The 16,590-nt window shown below is 39.5% G+C and overlaps 1 protein-coding gene across 6 annotated transcripts in view; it reads right to left on the minus strand.

The window, feature by feature from the left end:
* Positions 1-16,590, minus strand: part of LOC129726920 (rho guanine nucleotide exchange factor 7) — a 108,511-nt gene that overhangs the window by 33,392 nt on the left and 58,529 nt on the right. For 3 of the 6 annotated variants that reach the window (XM_055684178.1, XM_055684181.1, XM_055684179.1), the window contains exons 2-6: positions 11,875-12,094; positions 11,650-11,806; positions 11,385-11,585; positions 10,654-11,323; positions 7,922-10,157 (exon numbers count right to left, since the gene is read on the minus strand). In XM_055684178.1, coding sequence (XP_055540153.1) covers positions 7,922-10,157; positions 10,654-11,323; positions 11,385-11,585; positions 11,650-11,806; positions 11,875-12,064 — 3,454 coding nt within the window. In that variant the 5' untranslated portion in view covers positions 12,065-12,094. The remainder of the gene's footprint in view (positions 1-7,921; positions 10,158-10,653; positions 11,324-11,384; positions 11,586-11,649; positions 11,807-11,874; positions 12,095-16,590) is intronic. The other 3 variants (XM_055684184.1, XM_055684183.1, XM_055684182.1) reach the window with 2 other exon arrangements.

The following is a 16,590-nucleotide window of genomic DNA, read 5'->3' on the forward strand; positions in this document are numbered from 1 at the left end:
CATATTTTCCACTTTTTTCGGTTTTAGATTTTCATTTCACATCCCTATGTAGCCGAACTTCCTGAGAGAAGTATTCTACTTCAAAAAGTGGCGTAAAAACAGAATTCAGTGTATACTTTCGATCGACAATTAGTTTCACTGCAGCTGATGCGTTGAAATTGGTTAACAAGAAAAATATTACTTGCATAGCAAAAGACACAATTATGGGTCACTTTTGGCATTCAAGCTCATTTAGTCTTTAAAATCTTGATAATAAGTTATTTTATTAAGTCGTGATGCATTATCATGCAAAAATAAGAAAAATAGCCAAAATATGGACTGACCCACAATTGTGTACCGCAAAATGTAATATTACTACAATTATGGGTCACTTCATTTATTGCACCGAGCAGAATTATAGTTTTTAGTGACATTTTCAACTTAAATCATTTCAATCATACAAATAAGGTTACAAGGGAGTTATAAAAAATACCACTGTCAATGAAACTTGTCCAGTTTCGTGAGAATATCCGTATTTGCGTAAAAGTGACCCATTATTGTGGAGGCACTGTAGTTCTACCATAGAAAACTCTACTGTTGCTATTTGCATAACAGTCCTAGCTGTAAAGTTTGAGTGTTTTCTTGTTTTTTTTTTTTTTTTTTTTTTGCAGGATTGAGCTCATTTTAGTAGGCTCTTAAGGAATGACCAATTAAAAAGTAAGGTTTGTGTTTATTTTTTGTTCCTAGATGTACTACGTCCTAATTAATAGCATAACAGTCCTAGGTTCTCATTCGCATATAACCCTTCCTCGAAACCATTTTCAATGAAGTTCAAAGAAATATTGCTCTTCATATAAAGTATATATAGATAGGAAAACTTGGTGATGATAAATGTCGCCTTTGTGGCATCGAAAGCGAGTATTAATACAACGCAAATTGCGTATCTTCGGTAATGGACACATAAATTTCTACATTCCTACATTTCTTCGGACCAGCATGGGTTTCTCCCTGGACGATCTGTGACAACAAATCTAATGCATTTCACGTCGCATTGCATTTCGGAACTCGAACGTAAAGTACAAGTCGATGTCATTTACACGGACCTTAAAGCTGCTTTTGACCGAATAGACCATAAAATATTTTTAAACAAAATCTCCCGTCTTGGTGTCATTTCGGTTCGTTAAGTGGCTTGAATCGTTCCTGCGTGATAGAATTTTACAAGTCAAGCTGGGATCCGGTGTATCGTCTGCGTTCACGAATAAGTCTGGTGTACCACAAGGCCGCTTCTCTTCATTATTTTCTATAACGATGTCGCTGATGCTCTTGGGATCGGTTGCAGATTAGTTCACGCCGATGATTTGAAAATATACTTGACGATTCGCAACATCGACGATTGTTATCGTTCACAATCACTTTTAAATACATTTGTGACGTGGTGTAAACTAAACTCTCTGGTTATAAGTGCTGCAAAATGTGAAGTGATAACATTTCATCGCACTCGAACGCCAATCTTTTTCAACTATACCGTCGATGGAGAAGTGCTGCGTAGAGTAGATTGCGTAACTGATCTTGGAGTTATTCTTGACCGAAAGCTTACTTTTGATAAACATCGCGCCGCAGTTATTTCGAGAGCAAGCAGGCAATTGGGATTCATCGCTAAAGATGAGCGTTAGTGTGGTCTGGACTCCGCACCAAGATTCATGGAACCTGCGCCTTGAGTGTGTACAAAGACGATTCATTCGACTTGCCCTGAGAGATTTACCTTGGCGTGATCCTACCAACCTACCACCCTATCCGGACCGTTGCCGCCTACTTGGACTTGACACTCTTGACCGCCGTCGTAAGTTACAGCAAGCTGTATTTATCGCCAAGATTTTGAATTCTGAACAGGATTCACCGAAGCTGCTGTCCATAATGAATTTTCGTGCATCACAACGCAATGCCCTCTTCTAAGCTTGTAAACCAATACCATCGTACAAACCTTGGTTCTTATGATCCTGGTGCGTTCAGCGTAAGAACTTTCACGAGTGTAGAGCATTTATTTGAGTATGGTGAGCCTAGTCATATTTTTAAACATAGATTAATTAATTGTAGAAACTTTTAATGGCTCTTTTAACATTCATTAAGACTTTACGTCAGATGATATAAATAAACAAATAAATGAATAAAACATACCGAAATTTGGAGAGAAAATCCCGGTGAGGTGATAAACTTCATACGAAGTGCGTTGCCCAACTGGGATAAATGTGCAATGTAGCAAGGACATCAACTCGCCAAATAGTGATGAACCTGCTCGTACGCACTTAGAGTAAGTTGAAGCATACCACAATAGATAAAAAAAAGGTCACAGTGGTTCAATTTTCTACAAGGGAAAAAAGTATCCATTGAATCGATTCAACGCTATTTCGTATAATTGTGTCAATGTCCGAATGTAAATGTCAAATAACATAAAATACAAAATAATATAAAAACGGATCGAAGAAATATACACTCGATTTTGTTGCTTTCGGCGATTGATACCATTCTTGAAGGCTTGTCCATAAATCTTTCTTTAATCTAAAGAATTACAGCTAACAGCGCTCTTTTCCGGTTCCGGTCTCAACCTGGGATAATCGTAATCCCGGATTATATTCCCACATCCGGTTCCGGAATCCATTTCTAACTGAAAAACTTCAGTCGAGCCGAGGTTCGGAATCAGTTTCTTACTACGAAAACTGTTCCAAAGCAGCTTCACCAAAGTCAATGAAATCCTCGTCGGAATTATCTTCTTCATCTCACTACTTTAGCTACTCAAGAGTAGGCATTTTCGAACACATGAGAAGAAAACTGCCAGAAAAAAAGGTGTTTCAACAGAAAATTTAAAAAAAATACAGCCCGATCAATGTGTACGTACCGACTAATGATAAATGACGAGAAGGAGTTCCATGATTGAGAAGACTTACAGTGAGTGCCCAAACCATGATATCAAGATCGTCATCGGAGATGCAAAAACGATGGTCAGGCAGAAGGACTTCTTCTGCCAGTAATTGATAGAAAAAGCTTACACTCTACTACGAACGATAATGGCCTGAGGCTTATCAATTTCGCTGCAACCAGAGGCATTGTTATCTGTAGCACTTATTCTGCACGTCCGAATATTCGTAAGCACACCAGGATGCATCCAAATGGGGCGGCCTGCTCTTAAATCGACCATGTTTTGATCACTGGTCGACGCTTTTCAGACGTTACAGACGTAAGATCGTTCAGAAGCTCAAACGTGACTGGTATCCAAGATCCGCGCCCGGTTGTCCAACGTCAGAGCGTAGGAAGATATTTTTAGTGTACTGTTAAACACTGAAGAAGACAGAGGCGTCGAAAGGAGTAGGATTGACATTGAGAATGACGGACAAGCTGTGGATCCACCAACTATGGGCGAGGGGATGAAAGCAGTTAAAGAGCTGAAGAACGGCATTCCCGCCGAACTTTTCGAAGTCGGGAGCGAACAGCTGTATCATGCCATTCATCGGATCGTGCTGGAAGTGTGCCGGCTGATGAAGAGTTGCCCTCGAACTGATTAGACGGTCTCATATGCCATATGCCTCATAAGGCTCATGGGAAACTTTTGTTGACGAATACCACCACGAACGCCCCACCACGGACCAAATGTCTACCCTGCGACAAATCTTCGATAAATTTCGAGAGGTCAACTTGCAGATTCACCATCTGTTCATAGAACTCAGGGCAGCGTACGACTCAGTTGAGAGAAATTAGTTATGGAAGATAATGCGCGAGCATGGTTTTCGAACACCCTTGACGGTTCCACATCAAGCGTCCGGATAACTGGTGAGATTTCGGACGCTTTTGTGACATTAGATGGTTTGAAGTAGGGAGACGGGCTGTCTAACTTACTGTTCAACATTGCATTGGAAGGTACTATACGTAGAGCTGGTGTGTAGAGAAGCTTCTAGGTTTTGCGGACGAAATCGACATCATTGGTATGAACCGTAGAGCGGTGGAAGAGGCCTTTGTACCTCTCAAGAGAAAAACTGCGAGAGTTGGGATTGAGATTGCCATAAACTTTGCCAGAACGAAGTACACGATAGCTGACAGAGAGTGTGGTAGCCCGTCGGATGTTGGTGCTGAGGTGGTGATGGATGGGTAGCTATTTGGAGTAGTCGACGAATTTGGTTAATCGTGGGATTAAGAAACGGCTTGCCGCTGCAACCAGGGTCTCCTACGGATTGCGTAACCAGCTAAGGTTCCGCAGATTGCAAATCCGAACAGAACTTGCACTCTACAAAACACTGATTCTCCCTCTATGGTGGCCCTCTATGGTCATGAAGCATGGACACTGAGAGAGAGTGACCGGCGAGCTCTTAGTGTTTTTGAGCGTAGAATCTTGGGTTCAATCCTTGGTGACAAACTGGAAAATGGTGTTTAGCGCAGATGCATGAATCATGAAGTGTGCCGGATGCGGATGTAGTCAAACGCATAAACGATCAGCCAAAACTATATTCAGCAGGGATCCCGATAGAGGCCGTCGACTTCGGGGTAGACCCCGCACTCGTGGGATGTGTGCAATCGATGAGGATGTCCGCGAAATAGGTGTTAGAAGCGACTGGAGGATTGCAGCCCAAGACTTAGTGATATGACGACGTATTCTGGATTCGGCATTGGATCGATAACACTGTGCTACAAATGAAAAAAAAAATGCAAGAACTTCTGAAGTGACCTAGTGTAGGTTGTAGGTCTTGTTGAGTGTAACATTCGCTTATACTAGAAATTTTCCAAACACCCCCAAAATCTGAAGTTATGGTCAAAACACGGTTTTTTGGACCTCAGCGCATATAATATGTTTTACCTCAGTCATTTGTCAACTGATTTTCAATAATAAAGCAGTTTTAGAAAGAGGACAAATATAGCTTTCAAAATATACACAGGTTCGTTCTAATATCAATAAAACATGTTGAGTCATTTGAGCTTAAATCTAATTTTATAGACTTTTTCACGCAATTTTTCAATTTAATTTGAAATTTGCTGTCTATTTTTGTAAGAAACATACCACAAATACACTATAATTACGTATGTTTGTTCAATTCCGAATCAAATGAAAGCAGTTTTGTGGAAATCGGTTGATATGTGGCTAAGTTATATATTTTATGAAGAAAAGCAAAATTTTTGGCTTCTATCGCACATTGATTTCACGGTGCTACAAATGGTGAAAAAATGCAAGAACTTTTGATGTGACTTAGTGTGGGTTGTAGCTTTAGTCAAGTGTTACTTGCGCGTTTCCTTGAAGTTTTTCAAATACCCCGAAAATTATAAGTTATGTTCAAAACTTCATTTTTTACCTTAGCTCACATTTTCATGTTTAATACGGTTATTTTTCAAGCGATTTTTTATATTTTAGCTGGTTTAGAAAGGCGAAAAATAGAGCATTTGAAACATATAAATATGTCTAAAAAGTTCACCTATATGTGATGAATAGTTTTAAAATAAATAAGATGGTTTATGTTATTTTCAAAATTTTTCCAAATTTATTCGCAATTTTTCACACATTTTTTTTTATGATGGAGCTTTAATTGCTGTAAAATTTGGAAAGTTCTTTTTAGTACCAAACGAAAACAATAGGTTTTGTTAATGAAAATCTGTTAAAATTTGGCTGAGAAATGATTTGATGAAATCTAAGTATATGTTGGACAACATCAAGTCATATCTCAGCCAAATTATAACAGATTTTCATAAACAACACTTACTGTTTCCTTTTGGCACTAAATGTACTTTTCAAATTCTACAGCAATTAAAGCTCGTTCATTACAAAAATGTGTAAAAAATTTCGAATAAATTTGGAAAAATTTAAAAATAACATAGACTATTTTATTTGTTTTAAAACTATTCATCACATATAGTGAAATTTGAAAAAAAAAATAAATCATCTTATTTTGTATTCAACAAAATAAATCATCTTATTCTATTTAAAACTATTCATCACATATGGGTAAACTCTTTAAACATATTTATATGTTTCAAGAGTTCTATTTTTCGCCTTTTCAAAACAGCCAAAATATAAAAAATTGGTTGACAAATAACTGAATCAAACATAAAAATGTGAGCTAAGGTAAAAAACAGGGTTTTGACCATAACTAATAATTTTTGGGGTATTTGAAAAACTTCGAGTAAACGCGCAAGTAACATTTGACTAAAGCTACAACCCACACTAAGTCACATCAAAAGTTCTTGCATTTTTTCATCATTTGTAGCTCCGTGAAATAAATGCGAGATAGAAGCTAAAAATTCTGGTTTTCTTAAAAATTTATAACTTAGCCAAATATCAACCGATTTTTACAAAACTACTTTCAATTGATTCGGAATTAAAAAAACTTTCAAAATCATAGTATATTTGTGGTATGCTTCTCACAAAAATAGACGGAAAATTGACAATTAAATTGAAAAATTGCGTGAAAAAGTCTAAAAAATTAGATTCAGGCTCAAATAACTCAACATGTTTTATTGATATTTGAACAAACCTGTATATTTTTTGAAAGCTCTATTTGTCCTCATTCTAAAAATGCTTTAATATTGAAAATCGGTTAATAAATGAATGAGTTAAAAAATATTATATGCGCTGAAGTCCAAAAAATCGTATTTTGACCATAACTTCAGATTTTGGGGGTGTTTGGAAAATTTCTAGTATGAGCGATTGTTACACTCATCAAGACCTACAACCTACACTAGGTCACTCCAGAAGTTCTAAATCGCTGTAGCACGTGTAATCGACCTGTCACCGCAAAAGTAAAGTAAAAGTAAATAAGTTTCATTTCTTCCAGTGTAGGATTGACTTCTCCAGGCTTTTCCAGATGTAATTAAATTTTTTTAAGTTTTTTAATGTACTTCCAGATAAAAATATAAGAAATTTGTTCCGTCAATCGTCGGATACAATCGCCAACTTTCTTTGGATTTCGCGTCATCATTTCCTGCATACAAAACCTGGTGCACATTAGCTAGTAGTTCAATCCAATTTCTCGCCATCTGTGCAGCACCCCCAATACCATTCCAATCTCCTTCTTTTCTCTTGATTATTGTCGATTGGGAAGAATTGGGGGCGATAAGGAGAGGGGGGGGGGGTGTTTGCACTGAAAACAAAATACTCAGAAAAGCGATCGTTCAAGGACCCGGCACACTTCTAAACTAATGAAATAATATGAGTTTTTTGATTTCGGTTGACCCGCTGAGTCTATCAGGATCACCGCAAGCCTCTACAAAAAAATAGCGTTTCGGGGAAACGGCCATTACTCCAGCAATAATTGGTATATCTCAAAGTAAAACGTATTTTCTTGTTGTTGATATACTATACTTTCAGAAAAATACCACTTTGATGCAATGAAAATGGTGCTATGCACTTAAAAATAAATTCAAACTTCCCTCATTTTTCTCGGTCAAAAAGGTATATAACCCCTTAACGCATCAAAAACACTTGCATTTCCTGGATATTAACATAATTCAAACTGTTTATAAGCAGAAAAAAAACTAACAAGTAAATTTTAACCTACTGCCTTTTTTTTTGTTTTGTTTCCGGTTGCAGCTGCGAATACAATATTTGAAAAAGTGACTATGTTCGGGCATTGAGGCTATTTTGAAAGCTATTAAGCGTCTGAATTCAGATTTCGTTTCGCTAGTTTAATTTTTTTTGTATGTTCTTATTCCTCACGTGATAAAACAGTCCCACAAGATGCAGTACGCGAATCGGATGACTATTTTCAACAGAACGATTGTCGCCTCTAGGGTGATATTATAATACAATTTCGTTTCAACAAAAACCACCAATAACATCGGAAAAAGTACAGCATTCCAATTAATAGAGAAAACCAAAACGAAAAAAAAAGAAAATTACGGTAACGAAAAAAAATGGGGAAACAGCATCATCAAACGCAACGCCAGTAACGGAAAAGCAATAGACTCTTGCCTGAACCCCGGTCGGACCCAAAAGGATGGACACTGCTGCTGCTACCAGCGCTGCTCTCGCTCTCTTTCGCCTCTCTCCGGCGGTCAACAGCATCTCCCTCCTCCTGGTGGCCAACGACAAAAATCGGCAATCGTTCCTTCTTCCACCAATGTGCATACAGTCCAGTCTTGTAGATCGTGCTTTCCGGCTCGACCGTTTGGCTCCGGTAGCCGTGCAAATTTATCACTATCCTGCTTCGGCCTATGTACCGTTTCGGTCTTCCCTTGCTGCCGCGGTCGGTGCTTTCGCTTTCCTCATCACTAGAACGACGTTCCTCGCTGCGACTTCGCATTGAAAACTTAGACGACGGGTCCATCAGCTCGGAATCCACGCTCTGCAGGGTATTGTTCCGATAAGGATCGTCGTGAAAGGGATGACTATGATCGAACTGACCACTATCAGTGAAATTGAACTCACTGTCACTGTTCCGTAGCGTGGCGAAATGGCCAATATTGTGGCTCGAGTGCGAATGTCGCAGCATTCGGTTAATCGTTCCCTTCGAATGATCACTCGCAACGGAGTGATCAGGATCGATATCAACGTCACGTCGAATTCCGTTCGGCTCGTGGTGGTCTGAATCATAAAGGAGAAAATCGCCAGATAATTTAGGAGGATCGGGTGAGGATATCGTTAGACTGCCGGCCATACCTGAATCGCTCGACCGGGGACTGTGGCACCGCGAGCCGGCACTGGTGCTACAAAATCGGCATTTGCTATGCGCTTGTTGTTGCGCTTGCCGTCGGTGACCGCTATCTTCGTCACCTTCCTCTTCCTTACTACCGCTGCTAACGTCGGTTTGACCCATGTTCATAAACTGATAACTCACACACCGCCTGCCAACCACCGTTCCGGCTGCTGGATCGCCATTTTTGTCCTTTTTGAGATTAGTTTGGTTTAGCAGAAGTTTTTTATCGGAATTAATTGAATGCTTACGGAATGGTGTTACTTCACGGGACAAACAACCGACGACGATCGGCGGGGCTTCGTTGCGAAATTCCAGCGGCGGTGTGAGAACCTTTGTGGCCGAATCTTGTGACGAACAGGTTGATGATGAACTGCCAAAATTGTACAGCAGCTCGGCTGAAATTTGATCCGGCACGGAGAGAGCTGCTTCAGCGGCTGGAATCTCGAGCGAACTGGAATGTACACTGACACGATCACTGACAGCAGCTGTGGTTTCAGCGGCTTTCTGTTGCTGCTGCTGTTGAACTTCCTGCCTGTCCTTCCACGAGGGAATATAGATCTCAGTCACCGAAGAACTAGCGAACCGATTTCCCACAAAAAGAGTAGGCATGCTGTGCCTTTCCTCGATTATTGGTTTCTGTTGAAGCGAATTTTTTATTTTCATGGAATCATCCAAATTCAACAAATCCTCACACGCCATATCACCATGTCCTACTATTCTATGTTCAAAACTAGATACTTGAGATTGCTCCGAGCACTGTTGCCGAATGTCGCCAAGTGCTAACCGGGCTGTGGTCGTATGAATCGAACCCGTTTCACCGGAACCCATGTTAGTGTTACCCCCTTCCAGATCGCAATCATTCAACTGTAGACAAGGAATCGGCCGCGATCCGATCATAAACGATCCTTGGCTCTCGGCACTCTTTCTCTCCTCACTCGCCGCTTGGTCGCTGCCAGGCGGAATAAAGAAAAACGACTCATCCCTTTCGTCTGCATCTGCAGGACCGACGTAGCTTTCGTAGATCGTGAGCTCCCTTGCGGTACTTTCACTTTTTCGAGCACCGGTAAGAAAAGTGATCGTTTCGTACGGATCTTCATCCCCGTAATCGATTGCATCCTGTCGTTCTAGGCCCTTCGATTTGGCCGAACACGACGATGTACAGGAGCCACTGCCACTGTCCTCGTCCTCCTCCTCTGCTTCACCACCCTCACGTTGTTTTATTTCCAGCTCACGGCGATACATCCGAACGGTGGTGCGATGTTTTCGCCTCAACACAACGCCACTGGTGTCGATCGTCTGCGTAACCTGGGGATACAGTAATGCTTGCACGATGTATCGGGACATCGCACCACTTCTGAACAGACGCCGAAAAAAGGTCGTCAAAGCGGCGTACGGAGCCGTCGGCGGATAGGAGTACGGTGGATACGTCGGTCGGTAGTCGAGTGTCGGCTGACTGTATGCACATACGGAGACACGGGTGCTGTAGCCACGCGCGTCGAGCGTTTCTTTGCTCTGGGTTCGGTTGTGGTGTTTTTTTTTTTTTTTGTTTGATTGGGAACAGTTGTACATTTTTTGTTTGTTTGTTTTCGGTATTGAGCGAGGGAGAAAGAGATACAGAGAGAAAAACTAATAAAATAGGGTGAAGGTACAATTTGTTTTGGGAAACGTGCGTGTGTTCAGTGGCAAACCATTGGCGGTTTTGCTGGTTTTGGCCAGCCCTGGTGAACGCTGTTTAGTTGATTGATCTATTACACTAAAGACAGTATCAAATCAGTATGTAACTCATGCCATATAATTTTGACCAAGCATAAAACTCTATCCGATGATCAAATAAACAGCGTTCGCTGATAACTTCGTTCGTACCAGAGAACAGAGAAAAAAACAAAACTAGGTGCTTGTTACAAAAGTTAAAAGGGGGTAAGGTAACGAAACTGTCTTCCTAACCATAATCACGTGTTGATCTAGGAAAACATAGTTAAGTTCAAAGCTTGTGCACTCATCTACTTACATGTGGTGGCGGCTGGGGAATACTCATCGCCGAGCTGCTGACTATCCTTTTCAGGTCTTTGCCGGTTGGACCATCCGCGGTGGGATTCACTTTCGCATTCAACAGATCAACCCATTTGTTCGCCTCGTTCGGCCCCTGACAGACGGCTACGATGCGGTCGATCAACGTTCCGGTGATCTCGAAGGCATTCTTAATTTGATCTGTATCCTCCAACCGGTTCACACTGATTCCGGTTAGTGGAAGTTTCCCCTCGTATTTGAACGCACTCATTCGCTGACTGACGCTCAGAATTAGCAGCGTCTGGGAGAACAAAACAAAATAGCGGTCTTTGTGTTCGGGACCAACAGCCACACTGCCCATGTGGATAATTTCACCCAGCGAGGTTAGCTCTTGTCCTTGCCAACCTCGGATGGGGCCTGTCAGAATTTGCAGCTCCAGCTCTTTCTGCCGTCTGGTTGCCGAACAGGACGATGCAATGTCTTTGTAAACAGCAATACTGCGCTGGGTGTCCCCTCGATCAGGGTGGCAACTTTCCATATGCCGTTCCAGCTCCTGAAGAATTGCCGAGTATTTATCCAACCGCCTAAACGGTTTAGACAGTCCAGTTGTCAGTACCAGCAGGCCGGGTTTCGCAGCTCCCTGCTTCTCCATGAAGCTATTCAATTCATCTCTGGAATAAGAATTTTTTGTAGTCACACAAAGAACTTTCTCTTTAAACAGATTATACTAACCGATACTTGTCAACTATCACAATGGCCCGCGGATGAGCAGCACAGTAGCACTGGTGAATCTTTTTCATGGTGGGTGCTTTGGTTAGGAACACCTTTCCGACGCGGTCGTTCGAATCTTCCAGATTCTGCAGAAACTCCTCATGCATCTCGACAATTTCGACAAAGTTACACATCATTTGCGTGTATTCGTCCGGTGTTAAACTACAATGGTTTGGGAAAAATTATTTCAGGCTGCACCAAATTGGAAATAATCCAACAAACCTACATTTGACTACTTTCCAGCGGTTCCAAAAAGTTCTCCACCATTCCCCGCAGCTCCGCGACATGTGCCTTTTCGCTTTCTAACAGATCGCGGAAGACCACCGAACGGAAGGCCTGTATCTCCTCCGGAGGCCGTATCGTTTCCGACAGTGGCAGTGGACCTGTCAACAAAAAAAGAAAATAATATCATTACAGGCTACTGTACTGGGGCGAGAGAGCGCACACTTACCGGCATACTCTTTGACGTAATTACTCGGGAACCAGCCCGTTTTATCGCCCAAGGTACCTTCCCACCAGCCGCCGTCCTCGCGCTGGGTCAGTGTGATGATGTCGCCCTTCTTGAAGCACAGTTCGTCATTGTTGGACCCCTTGAAGGAGTACTGCGCCTGCACGGTGTACTGAGACTGCGTTAGATCCATAGTGTTGGAGGTTTCGTGATATGATCAAATCTGAAAAATTTGATTAAAAACAATGAAGGAAAGGTTAAACTAAAAATACGATACAAAATTAAGTTTGATAAATCTAGTCCCGATCAACATCATTGACAAGCATCAAATAAATTATTCTGATCAGTGCGTCTTGAACTGTCCTACAGATCAGACGTTTTTTTCGGTTGCTTGTGGACTGGTCTTTGACTGCCTATAGCTTCAAAGTTTGTGTTTTGTCAGTGTGTCTTTTAGAGATTACCTGAAAGTTATTTCCCATCAGTCTTTCTCAAGACTACCTACTTTTGAATTTAACATTTGTTTTAACTTTTTTCGTATCACCTGAAATGGCTGGACGGAAAAAGAAACCTCGCATCGCTGCGGGGAGGAAAAGAGAGGCATCTCTTTCTGACACATCGAGTGTCTGTAGTGACAATCCTTTTGATATTTTGCCTGAGCAAGAAGCTGGTGAAATGGAAGTTATTAATAATGAAACTATACAAAATATAAAATCTTTAAAAAAGGAGAAAGTTCCACCTATTGTGGTAACTATTTCTTCTGAATTTAATATATTCAAAAAGGAACTTTCAACGTTTGTTTCTGACGTTAAAGTTACCTATCAAATTGGCCGTAGAGGTGAATGCCGCTTATTAACCGACTCAGTAAAGGGTCGTGATCGTCTTGTTCAGTATTTAACTGAAAAGATGTACAAATTTTTTACATATGACACCAAGAACACCAAGCCGTTTAAGGTTGTCTTGAAAGGTCTCACCAACGATCAAACCGTTGATGAGATCAAACTTACTTTAACAGATTTACTTGGCATAGCCCCTACCCAAGTAATTCTAATGAAACAAAAATCACGAGGCGAAAACAGTCAGAGAACTGGAATTTCCCTTGTTAATTATTTAATTCATTTTAACCGCAATGAGGTTAACAACTTAAAATTTTTTGAAAAAGCACATGCTTTGTATAATGTGCGTGTAAAGTGGGAAATTTATAGGAAGTATGGCGGAGGTGAAAAGCATATCACCCAATGCCGTACTTGCCAACGTTATGGCCATGGTTCCAAATTCTGTAACATGGACCAAAAATGTCTTAATTGTGGAGACTCTTCTCACAAAAAGGACACATGTCCTGTGAAAGAGAGTAAAAATTTTCGCTGTGCGAATTGTAACGGCAACCATATGTCAAATTTTTATCAATGCCCAGTCCGTTTAGCAATTCTTAAGGCAAGGCAAGGTAAACAAAATTCAATTTCTCAATTAAAACCAACTTCAAAACAAAATTCTCCAAGCGTACCAGTGACGCATAGTTTACCTACTCCTTTGCATACCCGTTTAACTTATGCACAGGTTACAGGTAGTTCGAACATTATACCGCCTAGTGTTGGTAGTTCGAAAATGACCGTTAATATGGGTAAGCAAAACAGGCTAGAAAATAATTGTACACCTATCACTCCAGCTAATATTGCTGCCGAAAATATTTTTTCTAATGTCAACTGCCTGGGGCCTATTACGGCAGGTAAACTTTCTTTTTTTGCAACAGGCAATGTTCGATCTTATGAACGCCATGTTGCAGGCAAAATCAATGTTTGAAGCCATTCAAATAGGCACAAAATTTACTATTAAAATTGTTTCTAATTTAAAATTTAGCAATGATTTTAAATAAAACAATTAAAATATTAAACTGGAATGCTCGCTCATTGAAGGCCAATGAGAATGAGCTTTTTGACTTTTTAACAGTAAATAATGTGCATATTGCAATTATTACTGAAACATTTTTGAAACCTAACATAAAATTAAAATATGATCCCAATTACGTGGTTCATAGATATGATAGGATTCAGGGTTCCGGCGGTGGAGTTGCAATTGTTATTCATCGCCGAATCAAACATCGTGCTCTTCCCCATCTTGAGACGAAAGTTATTGAAACTTTGGGAATTGAAGTTCAAACTGAACTTGGGATTTTATTTATTGCCGCAGCATATTTACCATTTCAATGCACACGCGAGCTCAAAAATTATTTTAAAGGTGATTTACAAAAACTCACCAGAAATCGTTCGAAATTTTTCATAATCGGCGATTTTAACGCTAAACATCGTTCATGGAATAATTCTCAAAGTAATTCCAATGGCAAAATTTTATTCAACGATTGTTCTTCAGGATACTATTCTATTTTGTCTCCGAATAGTCCTACATGCTTTTCTTCTGTAAGAAACCCTTCAACAATTGATTTGGTGCTTACAGATCAAAGTCATGTATGTAGTGATTTGATCACACATGCTGACTTTGATTCTGATCATCTTCCAATAACTTTTTCTTTATCACATGAATCAGTTTTAAACCCTATGAGCTCTGTTTTTCATTATAACAAGGCTAATTGGGAAAGATACAAAACTCATATTGAGAGAAATTTCAATAATGAGCTTGATTTGCAAAACGAAGTGAATATTGATTCCGCTTTGGACGCATTAAAATGTGCAATTGTTGATGCCAGGAATTATTCTGTTCCAAAGGCTCAAGTGAAATTTGATTCACCAATAATTGACGAAAATCTTCAACTTCTAATTCGTTTGAAAAATGTCCGCAGACGTCAATATCAACGTTCTCGTGACCCTGTTTTTAAAACTATTTATAAAGATTTGCAGAAAGAGATTAAACATAGATTTACTCTTCTGAGAAATCAAAATTTTGAGACTAAAGTTGAAAAATTGAAACCATATTCAAAACCATTTTGGAAGCTGTCGAAGATTCTTAAGAAACCTTCAAAGCCTATTCCAGTTTTAAAAGATGGTGAACGTTTTCTTGTATCCAATGAACAAAAGGCTCAAAGACTTGCTCAGCAGTTTGAGAGTGTTCATAACTCAAATTTGAATTTTGTGAGTCCAATTGAAAATGAAGTCACACGTCAATTTGATTTAATTTCTTCCCAGAATTTTTTACCTGCAGAAATAATTGAAACTAACTTGAATGAGCTTAAATCAATTATTAAAAATTTCAAAAATATGAAAGCACCTGGTGACGATGGAATCTTTAATATACTAATCAAACATCTCCCTGAGAGCACAATGGATTTTTTAGTGAAAATTTTCAATTGCTGCTTCAAAATTGCATATTTTCCCAAATTATGGAAAAATGCAAAAATTACTCCCATTTTAAAACCGGATAAGAACCCAGCTGAAGTTTCAAGTTATCGACCAATCAGTTTGCTTTCTTCAATGAGTAAACTGTTTGAGAGAATTATTCTTAACAGAATGATGTCACACATCAACGAAAATTCAATTTTTGCAAATGAACAGTTTGGATTTCGCCATGGGCATTCCACAACTCATCAATTGCTCAGAGTTACTAATATGATACGAGCTAACAAATCTGAAGGTTATTCCACTGGAGCTGCTCTTTTAGACATAGAAAAAGCATTCGACAGTGTTTGGCATAAAGGTTTGATTGCGAAATTGCAAACTTTTAATTTTCCAATTTTCCTAATCAAAATTTTAAAAAATTATCTTACTGATCGAACTCTGCAGGTTGTCTATCAGAATTCAAAATCTGATAGATTTCCTGTCAGAGCAGGTGTACCTCAAGGTTCAGTCTTGGGTCCAGTCCTGTACAACATATTCACTTCAGATCTTCCTGATTTGCCTCCAGGATGCACAAAGTCATTGTTCTGCGATGACACAAGCATTTCCGTAAAAGGAAAAAGTCTTCGTGTCATATGCAGTCGATTGCAGAAAAGTTTAGATATTTTTTCTTCCTACTTGCAAAAGTGGAAAATCTCTCCCAATGCTTCTAAAACTCAAATGATAATTTTTCCGCATAAGCCTAGGGCTTCTTTCCTCAAGCCAAACAATAATCACGTTGTCAAGATGAATGGGGTTATTTTAAGTTGGTCCGACAAGGTTAAGTACTTGAGACTAATTTATGATAAAAAACTTATTTTCAAAGAGCACATTGAGAGTATACAAGCCAAGTGCATCAAATATACGAGATGTTTATATCCTCTCATTAACAGGAATTCTAAACTTTGTTTAAAGAACAAACTTTTGATTTACAAACAAATTTTTAGACCAGCAATGCTTTATGCTGTACCGATCTGGTCAAGTTGCTGTTCAACAAGGAAGAAAACGCTTCAAAGGATTCAGAATAAAATTCTGAAAATGATTTTGAAGCGTCCTCCTTGGTTTGGTACACTCGAATTACATAGACTTACTGGTGTTGAACCATTAGAAGCTATGTCAAATAAAATTATTAACAATTTTCGACAAAAATCGTTGCAATCCTCAATTGCTACGATAAGCTCTCTTTATAGCCAATAAGTTAGCAATTAAGTTAGTTGTAAGTTTACTTCCCCTTTTCAGACAAGTAAGTTTAAATCCCTACGAATGATAAGTCCTAATTGCGAAAGCAAACAAATCCTAACAATTAAAATTACAAATTTCTAACAGTGTTGAGAAGTCACCATTTGTGATTGGACACACATACTCATTATTTACTAATATTTATCATAAATACTTAAGC

The sequence above is a fragment of the Wyeomyia smithii genome, chromosome 3 (genome assembly GCF_029784165.1).
Source record: "Wyeomyia smithii strain HCP4-BCI-WySm-NY-G18 chromosome 3, ASM2978416v1, whole genome shotgun sequence".
NCBI classification, from domain to species: domain Eukaryota; kingdom Metazoa; phylum Arthropoda; class Insecta; order Diptera; family Culicidae; genus Wyeomyia; species Wyeomyia smithii.